This window comes from Tenebrio molitor, chromosome 4 (assembly GCF_963966145.1).
Source record: "Tenebrio molitor chromosome 4, icTenMoli1.1, whole genome shotgun sequence".
In the NCBI taxonomy this organism is placed as follows: domain Eukaryota; kingdom Metazoa; phylum Arthropoda; class Insecta; order Coleoptera; family Tenebrionidae; genus Tenebrio; species Tenebrio molitor.
The window spans coordinates 3,495,286-3,517,616 of NC_091049.1; the positions used below are offsets into that span (position 1 = coordinate 3,495,286).

The 22,331-nt window shown below is 38.1% G+C and overlaps 1 protein-coding gene across 2 annotated transcripts in view; it reads right to left on the bottom strand.

Annotated features, from left to right (window-relative positions):
• LOC138127840 (uncharacterized) overlaps positions 1-22,331 on the bottom strand; it is a 112,520-nt gene that overhangs the window by 80,121 nt on the left and 10,068 nt on the right. For both annotated transcript variants that reach the window (XM_069043916.1, XM_069043915.1), the window contains exon 2: positions 10,826-10,953. In XM_069043916.1, the coding sequence (XP_068900017.1) occupies positions 10,826-10,904 (79 nt within the window). In that variant the 5' untranslated portion in view covers positions 10,905-10,953. The remainder of the gene's footprint in view (positions 1-10,825; positions 10,954-22,331) is intronic.

Below are 22,331 nucleotides of genomic sequence, written 5' to 3' on the forward strand. Positions count from 1 at the left end.
GGGTCACATCGTCCAAAATTTATACAATTATTTGCAAGTTCCTTTGAAAAATCACCGAAGGTAATACCTCCGGGCGTCTCTCTCTGTTTGGAAGAGGCGAAATCGGGGCTCGTGGGTGGAAGGACTAATCTGAGCAAATTTCCGAATAATAGAATTTAAATCAGATAGTGGAACCACCTGGTGCGAAAACATAGCAGAGGCAATTTCATCATCAAATAACATTAATCAGTTTGCTTAGCCTGATCTAATATATAAACGAGATATTTTGTTTGTTTAGGTGTCCTAGCAGTGGTGGGATTGTGACCCTGCTCGAACGCCGGGATTTCACTGGCGTAATTGGAGATTAAGAAGGATAACGCCACGATTATATTCCCTGAAATTAAAGAGACAAGAAACTCGAACCCGGCGGGGCTGGGGAATGTGAATATGAAAAAAACGGATCACATGGATGAGTTACACAAACCCGGATTCAAATCCGGGTTATAGAATTCCGACGACCACTCCACGGTCTGGTTCATTACCCCTTCGTCCAACTCGATGGCACTCCACATTCCCTCCCTCACTGACCTACTTTACTAAAACAAATACGGCATTGTTTCCGGCAATCATGCAAAAAGTAACGGGGGGGCAACAAATTTCTGCCCGAACGGTAGGGCCATCGATCGTTGCAAGAAAAAGGACGAAGCGGAAAGATATTACGGTTCTCGTCATGGTGGAGACTTACCGGCTTTCATTTGCACAACATCTGTTCTGTTTTCATGTGACAACATTAATTACTGATTTGGCACGCAGTCGATAAAGCAAATATCGTTCTCGGGCGATGTAAGCCATTGTAATAAAAAAATCCAGAATAAATCTCTTTTTGTGTGTTTTCCAACAGCGGTCGATTCACTCGATCCACCAGAATTTTATGTTTCAATTTGAATTGTTGAATTTGTTGGTGCTTTTGTCCTTCGCTCTTTCTTCCATTCTTATTCTCATAAAGCTCGGTGCCACCGCAACGTTTAAACCGAGGATTTTTCCTTACAATTTTTGATTGTCTTGTATCGAAATATTCCCCTTAAAAAAATAGAGCGACTTTTAAAGGTTTACAACGCTGCATGCCAAGTCTTAAAACATTTTATAAGGAAATTCTACTTTCAAGTCTTCTCCTACACTCATTTTTTCCAACAAAGTCTCAACAGGAAAGCTCCTTCCTGACATGCTTTTGACAAAGATTCCGACTAAAGTTTCAAAGTTAGAATGCTTCCACTCCTCATCAAGAGACTTGTGCATTTGATTATTCATTTACCGAAATATGTAAAATCAAACTGATTTTACCTACAATAATCTAATGTCACAGTTGAATAAACATTATGTTTTACTTCTTTCTGTCCCAATTGGACACATATTGTACCGATCGGATTAATCACCAAACGCCTACACCTCTCCAGAATCCGCACCTGTGTCGCGAACTGAGACGATGTCGTCGAAGACGAGTGACTCATCATCTGAACGAAACGTCTGGCAAGTGTTTCCCTAACGATCAATTTAAGTCAATTGTATTTTTTCTGGGGATTGTGGACACCTAGACTACTGAAACTAGCCCCCCCAGAGAATGCGTGTTGCCACTTTACATTTTCTTCATTATCACAATAAATCTTGATTCGTTGAAAATATCGTGAGAACAAAGTGAAATTGTGAAATCGTTAATCAGTGTTTTAATAGTCCTGAATTGAATCATGCAAACGCATTTTTCTATGTCTGTTTCGGAAACAACACGGCTAAAATGTAAATGATATATGATGTCTATTGTTTCAGCTACATGAAAAAAATCAATGTGGTTTTAACGTAAACACAGTGTTGCTATGACACAAAGTGTAATAATGCCACATTAAGGACAGCGATAATGATCGCGATGTAATAAAAAAAATATTGCTGATTGTAAAATGGTCGAAATTTCGGGTTCTCTGGCTTATCTTCTGCTTGTTTAGTTCACTTCTTCTACTATCAAAAACAGCAGACCATGGTACCTTTCTTCTTTATTATCTTTTCTATTTTCTTACTTTTTACTGTTTGCTCACTCTCCTCTTTCTATTCTTATTTTTTCTTTTCTTGCAAATTCTGTTTCGTATTCTTCGTTCTAGTTCTAGCTCTCTTTCCGCAATCTTTCCCTATCACAAAGATATACGAGCAAGGATATATCTTTCTTGGTACAAAAACTCCTGCACGATCAAATATTATATGATAAAAGAAGAAAAGTTTTCAACAGCAGGAAATATATTTTTTTAATTCCACGTGATCTACTCATTTCTTCTATTGCTGATTATAAAATGCTAGAAATTTTGGCGCTGCTGAATTAGCTTCTGCTCTCATCACAATAAATTTGTTTCTTAAATATTTCTTCTACTATCAAAAATAGCAGACCATGATACCTTTCTTCTTTATTATCTTTTCTATCTTCTTACTTTTTCCTGTTTGCTCACTCTCCTCTTTTCATTCTTATTTTTTCTCTTCTTGCAAATTCTATCTTCGTTCTAGTTCTAGTTCTCTTTACACAATCTTTCCCTTAGTACAAAAACACCTGCACCATCAAATATTATATCGTAAAAGAAGAAAAAGTTTTTAACAGCAGGATTTTTTCTTAATTCCACGTGATCCAGTCATTTCTTCTATTGCTTATTATAAAATACTAGAAATTTCGGCTTGTGTGTAGTACTTTCTGCTTGTTCAGTTCACCTTCATCACAATAAATTTGTTTCTTAAATATTTCTTCTACTTCCAAAAGTAACACACCATGATACTTTTCTTCTTTATTATTTCCTCTGTTTCCTCACTTTCTGCTATTTGCACTGTTCTCTTTTCATTATTATTTTTTCTCTTCTTATATTTTCTGTTTTAAGCTCTTCGTTCTATTTCTTTCTCTTTACGCAATCTTTCCCTTCTGATAATGTTCCAAAGATATACCTACGAAATTTCGGCTTGTCTGGATTATCTTCTGCTTGTTTAGTTCACTTTCACAACAATAAATTTGTTTTTTAAATATTTCTTCTACTATCAAAAATAGCAAAACCATGATACTTTTCTTCTCTATTATTCTCTGTTTCCTCACTTTATATCATCTGCTCACTCTCCTCTTTTCACTCTTATGTCTTCTCTTGTTGTAAATTCTGTTTTATATTCTTCGTTCTAGTTCTAGTTCTCTTTACGCAATCTTTCCCTATCACAAAGACATACAAGCGAGGATATATCTTTCTGACCAGAAAAACACCTACACCATCAAGTCATTTCTTTTATTGCCGATTATAAAATGCTAGAAATTTCGGAGTACCTTCTGCTTGTTTAGTTTATTTTCACGACAAAAAAAAATGTTTCTTAAATATTTTTTCTACTATCAAAAACAGCAGACCGTGATACTTTTATTCGATACCTCCCTAGAAAGCGAGTCGTGTCCGTAGTTAGTGAAGATTTTTCTTTCGTTCACTTTCGCTCATCGTTTTTCGCTCACCGTCTTTCACTCACTGGTAAATTTTTTCAATTCTTTCTGATAACGTAATTTTGATTTTTTAGGCAACATTTGGTACCCCGCGGCATTTGCCTATTCCAGGACATCATCAGGAACATATGACTCTTAATCATCCATTTCCACAATTTCCACAACGTGCACACAACTTCTTTATTGACTTTACAGAACTGTATCTATTTTGTATTTTATTTTTTCCATAGCAAGAGAACAAATGCAGCATTCGAGAGTAAGGCAGTTTTCGTTCACTTGAATTCCATCGCAATTCGCGTGAACAAAAGCTTTGCCTTCCTCACTCTTACAGTAAATAACTACATATTATTCTTTTTATTATCTTCTCTATTTCCTCACTTTTTGCTATTTGTTCCCTCTCCTCTTTTCATTCTCATTTTTTCTCTTCTGGCTTTGTATTCTTCGTTCTCAGTACAAAATCATATCAGAAGAATCATTTCAACAGCAGGAAATATATTTTTTAATTCCGCGTGATCTAGTAATTTCTTTTGAAGTAAACTCCAACCGTTGCACCCGGATTAGCGCCTCTTTATTCTCGGCTTAGCTGTTTATTCGGCAATCAGCGTAAATTCTGGCGATGCATAAAATCACTAGTCCGTGAGGGTAGTTAAATGAGGATATAATGTTCCGGGAGCATTTTGTTTTTTGGTTTTTATCGCACGACGGGACCCACCAGGATGTAGACTTTGGCGCTGCACGCGGCCATTTCGGCGTTATCGATCCGGTTTTCTGGAGCGTCTGTTTCGGCTATGGGATAGCGTGTTGGATCCATTGTTCCGGGTGCTACCGCCTCCTCACGCACCGGTGGAGGTTCACTGCAGAATCTAACTAATTCGGGGGCATTCGGTTTGTTCATGATCAAGATTTCGGCATGTTAGTGGGCGGCGTGGTTTAGTATCTGGAAATGCCCCATCAAATCGCCGATAATGAAACCGGCTATTACACTTTGCGCAATTTCGGACCTTTTATCCCCACACCCCAAAATAAATAGAATACATTTTGGCTAAGGACCTAAAATCACTCCCACACCTTTATTTTTACAAACAACAAAACAGATTCAAATCTCCATATCAAGATGTTGAAATTAATTCAATTTTGGGGAAGTAATCCATCACATAAAAGACAAACCGGCTGCAAAACAAAAGGATAAGACGCGAATAAAGGAAGACCTTAAAATCATAATGGCAGGACATAAAAGAAAACATAAAGGAAACTATTAAAGCAAAAAGCAATTTAATCTCGAGATTATGACGTCAACGATCAGTTCGAAACATCCAGAATGATGAAATGAGGAATGAATGAATCGGGAGGGACCCAAGAGAAGATTCGATCGATAAAACATGAAAGAATAAGTTTAGCATACATATTTTTAGGGAGGGATTGGAGCAACGAGATGAAGAACCGATTAGGAGAAGAAAAAAAAGAGACAGAAATGAAAACTATAAATTATATTGCCTTTCACTTCGAAGCGTGTGACGTGACGCGTGACGCGCGGTGCGCCTAAACAAGTTTTCGCTTCAAAAAAAAAGTGATGCGCTCCTGGAAGCTAGTTATTCTCATTTTGTGTCTAAATTAGCAGGGACTAATTTGTCGGTTGTATCGAATTAGTGCGTCCTACGAGTTATTGTGCGTCGCAGACAAAAGGATTTGCCATAATTCTGTGCAGGAAGCGACCGATCCTAATGAAATCCGATGTTTCCCCGCAGACCTCGCAATATGTTTGTATATACATCGTCTGCGTCTTTTTATGTCCTTCTCTTTCATTTGAATATGCTTTATTCGGTCCGGGAGGTTGCCGTCGTGTTTATGGCCGAATCGCTGGTTTTATTAAAGTGTGCGTCAGCAGGACACACAGGAACTCCGATGGAATATTGATGGGGATTTAAGGAACAATCTGCGAGGAATTCAGACGCTAATTCGGCTGCGGCGACCTGAAGGAAACGAGGGGCGGCGTCTTCGGGGACACGACGAAGAAATTTAGGAGGCGATGTTATAAACTCCCGGTAATTACGCCTCTAATTACGCCGATTACCGTAGGTACGAAGTAATGATCTGTTTAGAATAATCTGGGGACGGGGGCGGCGACGCAAGGATATCGCCGTTGACAACCGACAATTCTACGCAAACTTTCCGCCATACGTGTCTACTTAAAGCGTCATCACCGACAACTTTTCGTAATGCGTCTACGCATTAAAGGCGGCGGGTTTTTCTTTTTTTGAAAAATGACACTCGCAGCGGACTTTTGTCATTAATTCATTGGAGGAAAGTTTGCCGCCGATAAAAGTGAAAGGAACGAGCCGAACAATGATTTGTGCTCGACGACGCCACCACCAGACAGTTTGCACAATTTTTTACGCCGATCATCATTCGATCAGTGAGGTTAAGCAACATCGTATAGGGTTAAAATTTGGATGGGTGGCCCCCAATATTTTTTCATTACGATGATAACGACGCGAGCGGTTCTCAATTGTGGGGGCGGGGAGACGGCGGCGGCGACGTACCGTGTTCGTGGGGAATATGTCAGGATAACGTGTACGTAAGTGTTTGCTCGGTGCGGTAATTTGTCTAGTGCAGGGGCAGCGGAGAAGCAAGACCTACCCCAAGACGCATCGTAATTCCCTTTAGTAGTCGTTCGTTCTCGCACCCTTCGGTCCATTCGCATCGATTGTTTGGGTTTTTCGTTAATTTGCGCCCTGTTGGCACGCAACCCCGCCGCCGAATTACTTATTGGAGGTAGACATCCCATTGTAAAATTAATTCCGACGAGATCAGTTAAGCGCACTGGCTCGCCCGGAACCGGAAAAGTCGAGGGAAATGGAAGGGCACAGGTCGAACTCCGATATCATAAACGGAAATGGTATCGAACAGTCGAGATTAGATGTGTGTGCGATGGTTCGCGACGAGACTGGTGCGCCGCAGGGGGGCACCTGGGTCCCGTGCTGTAAAATTTTTGGGCCGCTGAATTTGTATCGATCTGGGGGAGTGCTGCTAACCGACGAAATGCTCCCGTAATTAATATTTTCGATGGGGGCATAACCGCAAAGTGCCACATCAAAGCGGAGGAATGTCATGAAAACTTACATGCACAGAGAAGAGACACAAAAGCGCGCTTCTTCCTTGCCAGTCTCCTGTAGAAATTTCATTATTTTAAGAGCTGCTCGCTTTTTTACACGTCGTTCGTTGCATGTTTGTCCGTCATATATTTTTTATGATACCACTCTACGACCCTTTCTCGTCTTTTTCTGTCGCGCCAAATAAATCACCGCGAGAGGGATGAATAATTACCGCGAAAAGACGAACCACACAGATTTCGCGGATGCATCATCTATTTTTAATTTCAAGTGAAAAAAAATTAATAAAGCTGCTTTGCAATCTTCTCTCTTGTGTGCAGAGGTGCAATTATGTTCCCGTGGAAAAATTTCGTGAAGACAAATTAAAAATTGATCGAGCCCCTGACGTGGGTCCTACATCAGGCGGTAAAGTGGTCACGCTCTCTTTTCACCCCTTATTACCACCTGTATTAACCTGCGGACGTTTCGGCGTAATAGGAAATGATAAATGTGGTCTGGGGGCGTTATAAATTCGAAGCATTCTGAATATTTCCGGTGATGTTGTGTAAGTTGTGTCACGCTATTCTGCGGTCGGGGTCTATTAGGTCGTCTAAAAATCGCCCCGTTTGTTATTTGTCAGCTGGAGCAACAAATTTCGTTGCGCAATCAATTGCACGACACCGAAGATTTTCGGTCGACTTTCCGGAGCATTTCTCATTGTAGCTGTCATTATAAAGACGAAAAGAGACGCGGCAGAGACATAAAATCCGAAATGCAATCCTTTTATTTGGTTATTTATCATGAACCTGTGCCAAGCGGTGTCAAGTCGGCGGATTTTAGAGGTTGGGGGAGGGTGGCGGTGTTCCATCCACCACCCTATCCTTGCTCCAACTACATACTATGTATGTATCTACGTAGAAAAAAAACACAACACTACTCCACCAAATAATCTTTTTTTTTCTCGATTTCAAACACAATCTTCTTTATTTTTCTTCTTCTTCAACACCTGTTTTTAATTATAATAACATAATGGAAACTGCTGAAAATACACCGATCGAACTTAAAACGTCATTTACCAAAAACCTATAAGATCTCTGAGTCATTTAAAAACTAATGAAAATTTTATTGCACATTAAGTCAGAATTTCAAGATCGTACTTTTATGTGAAGTAGTTTTTATTTTATTTTTTCAACCAAATATTAGTTTAAATTCCTGAACTGCAATGTTTGTTATAGTTGGCGCGGCGAACCAGTGGAGTAGTCACGAGGTGTTCCCGTGATACTTCGTAGCGACGTCATGAAAGACCTGATTTACACTGCCCCGCCAAATTTAAGTTTTGTGCGGGAAATTTAAATGTTACTGCTTTAAGAATGGATGGAAATTTCGGCTACGTGTATTGAGCTGCACCATACTTCCTCACCAATAAGAAAGTTTAATGGTAAAATAGAAATATGTTAAATTTATACGTGGAATCCAAATTCTTTTATTGCTTGCGGTTCCAGTTAAAACTTCACAATCAATAGCATAAACGATGCATTAACTTGATGCGCATTCTTGTTCCACTGACTAACGCTTCCTTTCTATTTAAGTTTCCGATCAGTAAAACGATGGAATTAACTTTCAATACTAACTTATGTGGTGGCAAACCACTAATAGTCAAAGAATTTTGTATTTCACTCCGAGGATTTTTTTTTAATAAATAATCTAAATAAACTCCCACTTGGAGTGGATTTCACTGCGAGGGGATTAAGCATAGACGATAGTAGCGTTTTTTAACTTTTTTTTGTATTTTTGGTAGGTAAGTGTATACTTGTGACCCATTGTTTTTTTACAATAAAAATCAGAACATTCATGTTTACGGTCATACACTGTAAAAAATTAGCGGAGTAAATGCGGAGTGAATTTTGGGTGAATGCGGAGTGGATGATTTGTAATTGATTTAAACTGCGCTCTGCGCAATCTCATTATGTTATTACATATTTGTCATTTGTTTTTTCAGCTAACTTAATTTGGTTATTACATTGTAACGGAATGAAATTTGATAGCTTCTCGCTTGGTACCTGTCGTTTGTTTCAAAATGTGGTGTTATTTTTTTTTAATTTTTTCTTATTTGATGTTATACATGTCATACAGTGTTGTTTTCAGAATAAAAATTTCTATCAGAATTACAAAAAAAAGTATGTGTTCGCATTTGAATTTTTTTTTTTTTTTTACAGTTTAACCTTGAAACCCTTGGGGCTTTACGTAAATTTAGCAGGCCATTTTGTAGCCTATTCACAAACATTTAATTAAAATCTTCCGATAAATAAGGAAGCTGTGGACCCGTCTTTTTTTTTTTTCAGGAACGAGGCGAAGCCGAGTGCCTGTTTTGTTGGAGCGCTGTAATTGATTGTAGATAAAGCATTGTGTGATATTTGTATCATAACTTCATATTACGATACTTTACATGGTATGTACTACTAACTAAGCTTGACAAAAATATGTAATACATACAAAAAAAGTTAGTGTCTTGGATAAGCTCTCTTAAAAAGTACTTGCGAGTGTGATAAGACAACTTAAAAATTGTAACAAACCAAAAAAAAAGAGAATGTGATGTATATTATATGAGATGTGGATTTTTGGAGTTGTGCGCTTCGAGGTACTCCCTGATAAACATATCCGTAGTGGAATATTTGCTATTAAATATTGAACAGTCACGTTAGAGAGGCGTACAGGGCAATTTTCCAAAGTTTGAATAAACTGAATGCGGTTTCGAGTTATTCCGGAATTATAAACTAACATTAGCTAGAGTCGGACCGTGCTACCGGCTCGGTTAGTTAAATTAGTTTGTTTAATACATGTTTCATACTTGTGAATACCGTGTGCATACACTGTGGCCATACACTAGTCGGGGTCAAACGCCATAACAACTTGAAAGCTAATTATTTTGCTCCGTGACAAGTTTGTTTCGAACGATCAATAACCATCACCGCACATTTCAGACATCCGAAAACAAACTATTTCTGACACTTTCCCAATTAATCCCTTATCGTCCCCACTTTTGCCCCGCGATCGTCAAATACCACCGCCGAAGGGTGTTTCCCACAACACGTGTACACCGCAATTATTCCGGACAAAAACACAACACACCAAAAAAATTCACAATTTTTCCCAACTCTAAAGAGTTACTTAAAGAACTTTCCCAAGAACACTCCTCTTGGATTTTGTGTACTTTGCCGAGAAAGTGAAACGAAATTAATTTGTTGGGGTCCCGAGAGGATGAAAGTTAATAAGAATGACATTCCCTCAAAATGCGGACACCGCGGCGGCGCTCCGGTCCTGCTTCCTTCAAATTTCAATTCTCTGCATCCTCATCTTCACTGCGAGCTTTCTTTTTAATAATTCCCTAATTTGCCGATCGAGCCGGCCGAATTTCGGAAGCAACCCTCGTCGGAACAACGTCTCCCACAACGGACATATTTTCTCGATGTCGAAACGTAAAAAATACCATAAATAAATTAGCGGAGCGGGCGCAGATGTTGGACAGATGATTCGCAAAATATGTGTGCGCCATTGACAAGTGGATTTTAATTTCGACTGTTAAGTCGCTCATGACGCTGTTTCCGGCCAATTCCTCCAACAATAATAGATCAAGTACTTTTTCAACGAGTCCACTTAATTGCATTCTAAGTTTCAGCTTCCGTCGCTCCAACTTGCACAGAACACGATTAATTGACTTGGCATGCGGGTAGTGTCATTTATTTGTTACTGTTTCTTTCAGTCGATGCATATTTTATCAGCACACGTTGAACTGTCCAAAAGACGTCGCGAAAATATGTATATTAGAAAATAGAAGAGGTCCAAACGTGGAGCCTTGAGGGACAGCGCGAACAATTAAGCCGTCGCTGAAAAATCCCTGCAATTAGACGATTTCATCGGGACGATTAATTCGAAAAGCGGGAGAAGAGCGGAGATGAAGAACTCTTCGCCGCCTCCATCTCCCGGATTCCATACCTTGGGAATCTGAATTGTTTACGTTTGGATATGGCTCGAAGAGGGCGTTATTGTCAGATCAATTGTTTGCAGTTTGTATTCAGCTGAATATCACTTGCGGGTTCGCGAAGTTTAGTACTCCAACCCTCGGCTTGTTTATATTTGAGTTATTGGATTGTCGGGTCGGCAGCTCCGGCACCGTGATCGGGGGGTTTACGCAGAAATTAAGGTGAGGCGATTTGCGATTTGTTCTGCACCTTAGGTCCCGGTCGAAGATGGAGGGACTTACCTTGTGTGAAGGAAACCGCGACGGCCAGCATAATTGTTGCTGTACAGACCGCAGAACTCAGACTGGTACCGGCAGACATCTTTAACTATTAAAACCTGTTCGTTGACCGCACAAAGCCACCACTGTATCTGTAACAAAGCAAAACAATTACATTAAAACTACGTCACTTCGTAGATAAAGTTAAACGAACAAGGCCGGCAATTCACAATTAAAGCGAGTCCAGAAAGTTTGCCGAATGTTTGCTCGATGAGTGGACCTTCCTCGCAGAATACCGCTCTATCAAACCTAAATCCTGACTTTTTTAACATATCAATACAGAAATTGATATCCACATATTTATTATATACAAAGTGTTCCAAAATAATTGTGGTATCGTAGGGTGCTTGGATCGGAAAAAATAGTTTGCCACCTTTCGACGACAAGGTTCCGCACTACACTGCACCAAACATAACCTCCAAGCCGTTGGCAAGTGTCAAATATCATTTCTGTCATTCATTCCCTGTTGTCAATATTCAAAAAAGATGCCTCGGGTTTACCCAACGAAAACTAGTCAAAACATTTTAGGAGTATTATTTTAGGGAGTTGTAATTGGTTTAAAAACCTAACCTCTCTTATACCTGTCACTTTGACGGTTCTTGATACATAGTTGGTATCACTTTTCAAGTATGCGTCAAAATTCAAAACACTAACATTTTCAAAACCTACTACGATACCACAATCATTTTGGAACATTCATGGAAGTGTTTTGATACTTAATTCCGTATCGAAAATTACCGCAAATGCGGCAAAGTTGCAAAGATCTTTATTGTGGAGCGCAAAATTTCTTACAAAAAAAATCTGCGACGGCCATATTGCAGGTGTTTGAAGTAAGACGTGAGAAAATGCGCCGCGAAATATTCCAGTTTCGCGTGACTTGCAGATCCGTGGGTTCGCGTCGGTTTAGTTACAATTGTTTGAAAAAGTTTAAAGATTATGAAACAATGCAATGTCTAGATACTATAAAGAAATTTTTAGAAGTAATTTTCAACATTAACACTGCAAAACAAAAAAAAAATACATTTTTTACTAAATCTTCAAATACTCCCTCTTAGCTTGCACTATTTATCGTAACTTTAGGATCCTTTGTAAATTTTAGATTTTTTGTCCTCTAAAAAATCGAATAGTACGTTTTTTTTTTTTAATTGAATAGTAGGTTTTTTGTTATAACTGTTTGTTTACAATTAAGAACGAATTTACCAAATTTAGGGTGAAAAAAATAACAAAAATTCATTCATTCAAAATTTTATTATTAGCTAATGCATTTTTGTTTATTTACTTTGAAAAAAAATTATAAACACTGTTACACAGAAATTAAAAGTAAATATTTACAGCATGCAATATTTCCCTAATTTTTGCATATTCAGAGCATATTTGTTTTTATTCCCAAAATTGTAATTACATATCATCGAAATTTAAATAATTGCTTTAAAAATTCCAACATAATAAACGAAACACAATACTCAGCGTTAAATAATTCTCTTTCTGATTCATTCTGATATCATTTTTAGCTTGTTCGCTCCTTTCCTCCTCGATTATTGAAACAATTTCTCAAGTAATATTTTTTCACTTTTTTCGCTAAGGAATAAAATAATTAAAATGTAAAAAAAAAAACGTAGAATTTCAACTGATGTTGTTTGTAACATTGTAACGCTGAAGTGGTTTACAATGTGAAAAAATTGATAACGCAATAGTTTCATATTTACATTAGAGTACGGTAGGATTATTTTACAGTGCGAAAACTATGTTTCGGTCACGAGGCGAAGCCGAGAACCTGACTAGTTGGAGCGCTGTAAAATACCAACCGTACGACATTTGTATTAGACTTTTCGACCGACCAAATGTTTTATTTTGGACTTTTGCAGATTTTTATGAAATAACAAAGGTCAAACTTTTTGACACACAGAGCTGCCAATCCGATGGGTTGTATTTTCCCTATCATAATAATTATAATTATAATTAGGTAAAATAATAAGACCTATTTTATGTGTTGAATTTGGGCATTTTTATTCTGGTTAGGCCCGAGGGCTTTAGCTCGAGGGTTTAACATTTGAAAAAAAATGCCCAAATATCAACGAGCTCCGTTTATGGTCTTCAGTATGTTTGGCTGTTTGTTAGTGCCCCTCAGTAGCCTTAAATACTGAACCGATTTTGCCAAGTCTTTCACTGGTGGACACCTCGTCTATCCAGGAGTAACAAAAGATATATTACATCAAGCTGTCTCATTAGCAATAGGTACAAAAACTAACGATAAGTAAAGAAAGAGTGGAAAGTATATTTTCTGGCATCCGTAAATACCTCTCAAGCTACAAATAACCAATTTATAAACACAATTATAAACAGAATAAACGTTTTATGTGAAAACATTGAGTCATCACTATAAATTTGTTCTTGCACGTATGCGGAGGGTGTGGCGAGGGTGGAGTTTCATCACAAATATTTTGTCCTCACGGTTTATCATCTGATTCCTGTTCAGATTCTTTCTTCCTCGACCGAAACCATGAATTGTAAAATGCGCATTCCACTTTGACTTTATTTGCAAGATTCTCGCCTAATTTGAAAAGAGCGAGCCGATAAAATTTTATGGATTAATACAGAAAAAATATCAGATGCGTAGGCGGATTTTTCATTTTTTTAAATTGTACTTGTTCATATCTTGTGTGTTCCAAAACAGAACAAGAATAATGAACCTTAGTTCTGTATTTATATTAGAGGTCTTGGATTTTCTCGTGGGCTATGAGTCATATCTGCGCAAACGACTCAAGTAGGCGCTGCAAACCGACCGGAAAAGATCGTTATTCGTTACGTTAGTTTCATCTCTCTGTCGTCTATTTTTTTGTATTGGGTGATTCAAAATGATTGTGGATAAATATGGCAACCATGTACGAAAATGTATGTGGCAACTTACTATTATTATTAATGGAATTACCCAATATACATAAAGTAAAATGATGCAAAAAAGTACTACTTTCACTACGATTTTTCGTGTAAAAAAGTGCGATATGCAAAAATAGTTATTTGTACAAGTTATGAAAGTCTTTTTTTTTTACTTATTTGCAAATTCATGAAAAAAGTATGACTTTCATAATTTGTTGTACAAATAACTATGTATTTATGCCAAACAACAGTTTTTCTTTTTTTATTTGTATCTTGTCTTTGCGCTCAGTCCATTTTTCTCTACAACCCACTACAAAGGAGATTATAGTAGGTACGAATCAATCTAAGACTCGACTTTTGTCAGCCCTGTATCGGATTTTTCTAAATCTCTAATTTCCAAACTGATAAAAGAAATGAGTTTTGCATCTTTCGTCGGTTTATAATTTATTTTTGGATGCACGATTGCGATGCTGTATCAAATGGAATAAACAGGCCGTAGATCAAGTGTTCTCCGATTTGTACAAGTTCAACTTACTTTGCAAAATTAATGGATGAGAGCTTCCTCGACGAGACGTGGGAGTCAAGTCGAGTTAAATTACGTCTGAAGTAGGATCGTTTTTTTTCCGTCATCCCTGTCGTGGTGAAGATTTCTGGCTAATATTGAAATGGACGAAAATGATTTAAATTTGGAGGCAGAGCATAATGAGGCTGGCCGAAATTGCACGCATCTCTCTCAACAATATGGTATGCTTAAAAGCATCCATTGTAGGAGGCGAACATAAAGTCTGGATGAATTAAATTAATTAGTACCTACAGCTCGATAATGAAGTAAGTCGCGACGTCGCTCCCTCATAACGTAATTATTTTTGTTAAAATAATACACCATCGGGATGTTAATTTTCGGACATCGATAAAACGGCGCCGGTGAGTGGGCGTCGTTACACACAAACGTCTTAATTCCGGATTCTAGAGCATGTTCCGGTCGAATCCGGGCGCGGCATAAGTGTAGCGGAAGCACGTATCTGTAAACGGTTCCGGACAAATTCCTACGTATTTCGAATACACTATAAAGCCGACGGATCGACTGTTCCGAGGGCATTATGTACTTGAAACACGGGGCCCCCTTTCGACTTTAATTACCCACCCTTAGAAAGTGCGTGCCGGAGAAACTGGAACCGGAGAGGGAAAAACACATAATAAACCCTCACTTTTTTCTTGCTCTACAATTTGCAGATTTGTTTGTGCACACGTTATACGCTCGCTTCGGATTTAATTGGTTTCGACTAATTAAATGCTAATTAATGGGGTCGAAAAATCGACCCAGTCTGGGTGGAGGGGTCGCCGGAGAATGTCGTCGGATCAAGTCGAACGTCGAAATCTTGTTATGAAAAATTTACATTGGCCAAAATCCCGAACAAAGCCTCTTTGGAAAACGGGAGTAACAGGATGAAGTCGGGAAGGCGGGGAGTCGCAAGTGATGCGACTTCAACTTCGACCTGTTAAGTCGGATATCGACAAACATAGGGATACATATTGGATAAAAATGATATTAATGGCCTCTGTGGCCCTGGATTTTCATCAATATATGGATTCGCCGCTTTCCAAAATATAGAACACGGGAAATGTGTGATAGGAATGTCTACGACCTCATCTGTTGTCTCTTGTCTTATTTCCAGGGCCGCACCAGGCGACGTTGCCATCCCGTTATAAAAAATAAAAGTGTTGTCCCCAATAACTCTTTATTCACAGGTTTTTGAAAAGCTCTGGGAAACTATAAACGTAAAATCAACACCGCAGCGATATCGGCCAATGAGCGAGCTCCATTCGTGCCGCGTTTGGTCGCAACTTACCGATAAATAGGTGAGGCCGGTCGAAATTCGTTCACTTTCGTTCACGCTCCAGACGTGTTTGTTTCGTTCACACCTCACCTGTCACTCTACAAAAAAAGACTGCGGCTCCGTAAAAGCGAGCTGGACAAAAAAAACGATGCTCATCTCGAGAGGCGGGACCCAACCGGCTCTTTCCAGAGTCACTCCGGCGTAGAAAAAATAAATAAAGAAAGAAACACGCAGATAGAAAGAATGAGAGAATGATAAAGAGGCGTTTGATTCCAACGTACCGATAAATAGGTGACGCCGGTTCACTTTCGTTCACGCTCTAAACGTGTTTGTTTCGTTCACACTTCTCCTGTCACTCTACAAAAAAAGACTGCGGCTCCGTAAAAGCGAGCTGGACAAAAAAACGAGGCTCATCTCGAGAGGCGGGACCCAACCGGCTCTTTCCAGAGTCACTCCGGCGTAGAAAAAATAAATAAAGAAAGAAACACGCAGATAGAATGAGAGAATGATAAAAAGAGAGAAAGAAACACACAGATAAGAGAGAGAAGGGAGATAGTGGAGAGAGAGAGAGATAGCCGGGGAATGAAACGGAGCGAAGGAGTGGGAGAAAACCACGCCCTGCTTGCCCACACATTTTTTGAACGGTCGTTACCACGTGTTTGCACTTAGCAGAGTTTATGTAGGTACATTTAATGCACTCAACCGTAAAATCGGGTAGTTATTTACTAATGGATTAGAAAATAAAGCAGAATTAAGTATCACAGAGAATATTCAAGATGATATTTAAAACAAGATGGAAATCTTGATTGCCAATTATCCATTCCAGAAATTGGTTTTAAAATATATACGTATTTTAAAAATATCGCTCACGCGGAATCGTCCATGTTGTTGATTTATTTTGTGAATAATTCTCTCGTTTCACACACATCAGACTTTCAATAGTTATCGAATATTAGCACTCTCACGTGAGTTTACTCTTTGTGTTTGATTTTTCCGTTCATTAATCTTCACCACAAATGGATTACTTCCAATGCTTCACGGTTGTAAAAAATCTGTTGGTTTTGGTGCAACAACAAAAGCGAAAATTCACCAACCCCATAATACATTTACATTTTATTCACCCGCGGTGCCTTCAATTGGCTGTCTGCCATTCTGAGATGAAGACGTAATAACAAAATATTTTTAACAATGAAACAAACCGAATACGTCAAAGAAAATTGTTCTCCAGTCTTCTCCGTTGACGACGTTAATTAGTTTTGCAAGACACACCAAGCAAGCCGCAAAACCAGCAACAGTGTCGTCACATTGCAGTGTTGCAGTTCTAACATAACCTCAAAGTTCGCGACCCAAAAGTTTTCTTTCTTAATTTTGTCACAAAGATGTCGATAGATTAGTTCGACAACTATTGACAGTTAGCGGGGGTGTGAATCGATCTAAGACTCGGGTTTTTTGGTCGTGGCCAACTAGGCTACCAAATTATTTTGAGCAGATGGTACGTTGCCCATAAAGATGATGCGAGGAAGATGTATTGGGTGATTTCCCCACTGGACCAGGGACATAACTATGATGGCGACTATAATGTTTTTGTTGTACCGAGTGATCAAAGAGAAAACAAATCAAGAGTACTACATCATCTTTTGTTTCATAATTAATTATTATTATTAATAATAATTAATGCTTTGTCTTCAATGGTAAAACCCATTTTATCAATCATTCTGTGGTAATTGTTGCTTACAATTACACTAAACGTCTGTAAACTTTGCCGAAATTGAAAATTTATTTTCTAGGTTAACAACAGCACATTATTTACGTTCCTTTGACATTTCCGGGAAAAATCTGCTTACCAGTGGAGTCGCATTTGCTAATTAATCTGTTTTTTTTTTTTTTTTAATCTGAGACTTGATTCTCTACATCACTTGCAAGATCTCTTATTGACCTTGCTTCTTGATGGAGAATCTTATCAATGCAAGTACTAATTGTATTAAATACAAGAAGTTACCGGAATCATTTCAAAACTTCAAGAGTATTCATTAAGATATCAGAAGTAATTCCCAGATGAATGCTTTTGTTGTGGAAATAAGCACGGGTCGCAGACGAAGAAATAATTCGCACGTGGGAGATTCTCCAAGAAAATCTCACGCCAACACAAATAATTATCCGAGGAAATGTATTTATTTTTATTTCAAAGGTCAAACCCGCACAGTTTTCTTAGTACATATAAATATTTTTTCACTCCTATTGGATAATACTGTGATTATTATTAAACCGTTTTTCATTGAATAACAGGATTCATTACCCACGGCCGTTGAATAATAATTTCAAAACTCACTGCAAATATTATAGCAACTAGTTTATGAAGTCCAATTGCACCTTTTAATACAATGGTATCAAGTATACAAATTACAAAGTATGTAATAATTTTAAAATTAATAATGAAACTTATTTATTAATTTCTCTTCATAGTCGTAGAAAAAGTATAATATTCTATTCGCGGATAATGGCTACTACCCGCTCGGATGAATTACGCTACTCGCCTGCGGCTCGTGACACAAAATCATCCCCACAAGTAATAATAGCCAATATTATTCAATGAGCGGATAATGATGGCTAATATTACTTGTGGGGATGATTTTGTGTCACGAGCCGCAGGCGAGTGGCGTAATTTATCCGAGTGAGTAGTAGCCATTATCCGCGAATAGAATACTATAAATAAAAATAACAGAGTAATAAAAAGTGTTCATCAGTTAAGATGAAGACGACATACCCCAGCCAACTTCCAAAATTATTTTTGAAGATTATCCACTACTTTACACTTTTCTTTATGTCATAATCTGAAGAGAACAATTTTAAACAGCCACGGGAACGGTTGACATTTCAGAGCGTCTGGGGTATCTTATCTTATCTTGATGACGGCAGGTTTTAAACATGCAAGAGTTCTTGGAATGAAGTGTGTCGCCAACACTTTCGGCCAAAATATTTGCACATTTTATAGTGTTAATAGGTGTCGACATTTGATCAGAAGAACTTTCCATCTCGGCAGTTGCTCCTGCAAAGAAAACTGTCCATTTTCCCCTCTTGTTGTCCCGTGCGCCGCCTTCGTCGATCGGTGTGTCATTGCACCCTCTTCACATTCTAGTGATTTTTTCTGGTTCCGTGTTTGTCGATAATAACCGTAAACAAAACGAGGTGTATGGAAGCACTAAATTAAATTATCTAAATAGTGGCGGTCGTAAATATGACAATTAGCGCCGGAGTTAAACAATGAAATATAGCCGATGTGTACCGGAAACGTTTCCGTGTTATTTGTACAGGACGTCGACGGCCGGAAACGAAAGAAAAGCACCCCGTGTTGGCTATCCTCCCGAAACAATATGCTCGGTGCACTCTGAAGGCGAAATCGATACACCCGAGGAGTAGTTTCTTGGATTGTGTTCTGGAGTGTGTGCATCGAAACAAGGATCAAAAATCGTCTCTCTCTAATAACTCGGGCCGGGGCACTACTGGAACAAATTGAATTTTGACTCTTGTTCTCTTGCATCTCTCTGCCATTACGTCGCCGGGGTTGGCCCCGTTTCCGTCGATACCGGGGAGAAATTTTAATGGGGTAACATGTCTCAAATCGAAACCCGAAATGCTTGGGCAAAAGAACCATAAACCGTCCAGAACGCGCTACATAATTGATGTCAGAGGCGTTTTTATTACCCTAATTCCATTTCTATGGAGTAAATTTGAAAAATGCATGCGAATCTCCAATTACAAACACGGAATAAGATAATACATTTGCGAAAGAAGAGCTTTGTTACATTATTGTGAAATAATCGTAAAACTTTGTTAGGTTTTTACGCTTTTATGGGTTAAAACATGCTAAACATACGGTGGTGGTGGTAAAAACCAAGCAAGCGTAAAATTTTACGTGTGTTTTTTTTTTCTTCCTTCCATACCTACATCTTGTTCTTCTGGAAACTAGTCCAACTTTAATACTTGACTTTTTACAGTTGGCCACATAAAAAACCAAAGTTTTTTCGGGTGACGTAAAAAATCAGTTTGATACAAAACACGAACATAAAAAAAACAATCAATCTAGGAACGCGATTTCCAAAGAAACAAGAACTTTTTGCTTATCGTTGCGTTTCAAGAGAAGGATGACGTATTTAAGACCTTTCAGTGCTACATTACAGGACGATATCGTCACCGTCCGCGAATTTATCTTAGAAGATTTAAACAAAAGTACTTGATGACTCAATCGAGAGTCACCCTCTTCGTACGATAATGACGAGTCGTTTCGGGGGAAAAAAACGCTAAATAGGTTGAAATATGGCTCAATTAAGACGAAACGAAACACTTCGACTTATCTTGAGGTATTGGTGCAGTCGCGCCGAGGACAAAAATAGAACGATTATCGGCAAAGAAAATGTCTGTACAATTTTAAACAAGCGATAACTGAACTAATTTTAAACGTTGTGTGTTTTTCTATTTCTATTTGGGATCACCTGGACGTATTCGTCATCGGTATCGTCCTTTCAGTTTCAGATGTGCTAATTGCGTGGGTCGATCAATCGCCAGCTCCGCATCTAAAGGCCAATCGGGTATTTTTATTGTTTTTCGACAAATAGCAAGTGAAATCAATTTTCATTGGAAACGGCAAAAGGGAATAGGTTGGCACTCCTTTTGTTCTTGGGGAATATTCAAACGCTACGATTCGTCCGCCTGATATGTATAAAAACTCTTTACATTTTTATCGTCCTGTCTATGTAGACAGAAGGGAATGTGAACGTCCGATAAAACTTTACACTTATTGTTTCCATTCTTTGAAGATAAATGGCCCCAACTGAAAATGTATTTTAATTGGATTTTCCCGGAGTCGTCGATATCGTTTGATTCGGGCTCGGGTCTAGTCGGAGAAGACATATTTTATTTGATTTTCTAGCGCGTATTTTAATTGGCGATGAGATTAAATGGCACCGGGGAGAAACACGACGTCATAACCTAGCGCTGAAAGGGACAATTTATATAGGGAATGAACCCATTATGATGATGAAGCTTGAAATCTGCTGTTTCACACAAAGGATAAGCAGTTTCCTTTTTACAAGGAACGAATCGCGACCTGATCGCGTCATTCGAAAAAAAAATAAATAAATATTTGACTTGCCTCGGAAATTCTACTGACTCACACTGATGACTCTTGTCAGCATAACCTGAATTATTATGTTTATATTTTAACTTGATAACCTGATGCACTTGCTTGGAATTCATACGATCATCAGCATTTGCTTTCCACAAGTTACCACACAATGTTATCGTGGTCGTATTTTTTAAAGCACAAGTGGGAAGTTTACACGCACAAGCGCAGCGGTTTTGTAACCTCACGTGGAAAAAAAAATGCTTCGCACAAAAACTGCATACATCATTGCAAAATCACTGTGTCTAGACACAAAATTATTACGAAGAAATTAAGTGACGTAAAATGTTCATACTCTCTACTCTTATTGTGTAACTTGGTTAACCAGCTAAAAGTAAACAAGTGCCATCATGTTGAAGTGTACACATTTAGAATCCTCTTACAATTGTTTCCACAAGCTACGGTGGTGAAGATGGTAATGAAGCACTGCCAACTGTTCTACCATTAATTTTTTTGTATTTTCTTTATTTTTGTAGCACATTATGAAAAATTTTAGTGTAAGTGTAGTACTCCAGTGCGCAATAAAGTTCCCCGAACTGTAAAATAATCGTGTATTATACAGGGTGTCTCAGCTAAGACTTTCGAACCTAATAACTCAGTCATTTTCCGGCGGATTTTTATGAAATTTAAAATGCAGATATTTTAGACGGTGATGAAAAAAATTCCATTAATGCAATCACCCAAGTCGTAAAAACATAATTTTTACATTGCCTTTTTAAAATGTTGAATCAATTAAGATTTACATAAAAAAATTGATCGTCAATAAAAAATGCTGTAGGGAAAAACTCGTCCTTGAAAGACGTCTGGTTTGCAAGAAAAAAGCAAAAAACTGTGTTAAACGTGGCTGCAAATGCAAAAACGTAGACGCGTATGAAACAAACGCGCAATTTTGCAGAATTTTGGTCATCCCTTTTCGCAGAAGCGCAGGTGACATATTTGACGTTTATCTTGCTAACCTTACAAACACTTACAAAGTTAAAGGCAACATTTGGACGTAATTTATTATACTGGATTCTTTAATTCTTCCATAAAGGACTAAAACACGATCGGGATATTTTAGCAAGGTAATTTAGTTCACGTACGCTTCCTGTGTCTTCAAATAAATTGACGACTCTCTTAACCTTACATTTTGTAAAGCCTACATTTCGATAGTGTTCCACGAGAAAACGAACTGTGTCATTGAAGTTCTTACGACACTCTCCACGGGCAAAATTTTTTTCCTTTTTCAACAATATTGAAATTTCTGGCGCTGTAGTCTATTTTTAGAGTATTTTCAATAAATTTTCACAATTTGACGTTTCTAATAAAGCGCGCCCAATTTTGACAGACTTTAAAGGCTGTACAAAATGTTGCTTGGCAATTAATCATCAATTGTTTCAAAAGGTAACTGCGCAAACACCTTCAAATTTTACATTAAATTTTTAACGACAAAATCTAATCTTTTCGTTGAATCAGACAAGTGATTTACTTAATTGTTTGTGTAGACCCCTATTTTTTAATGTTTAACAATCTAATAATAATCGCGCATAATTTTCGATAAAGGAAACATGTGTTAAAATTACATTTTTTAACTTGA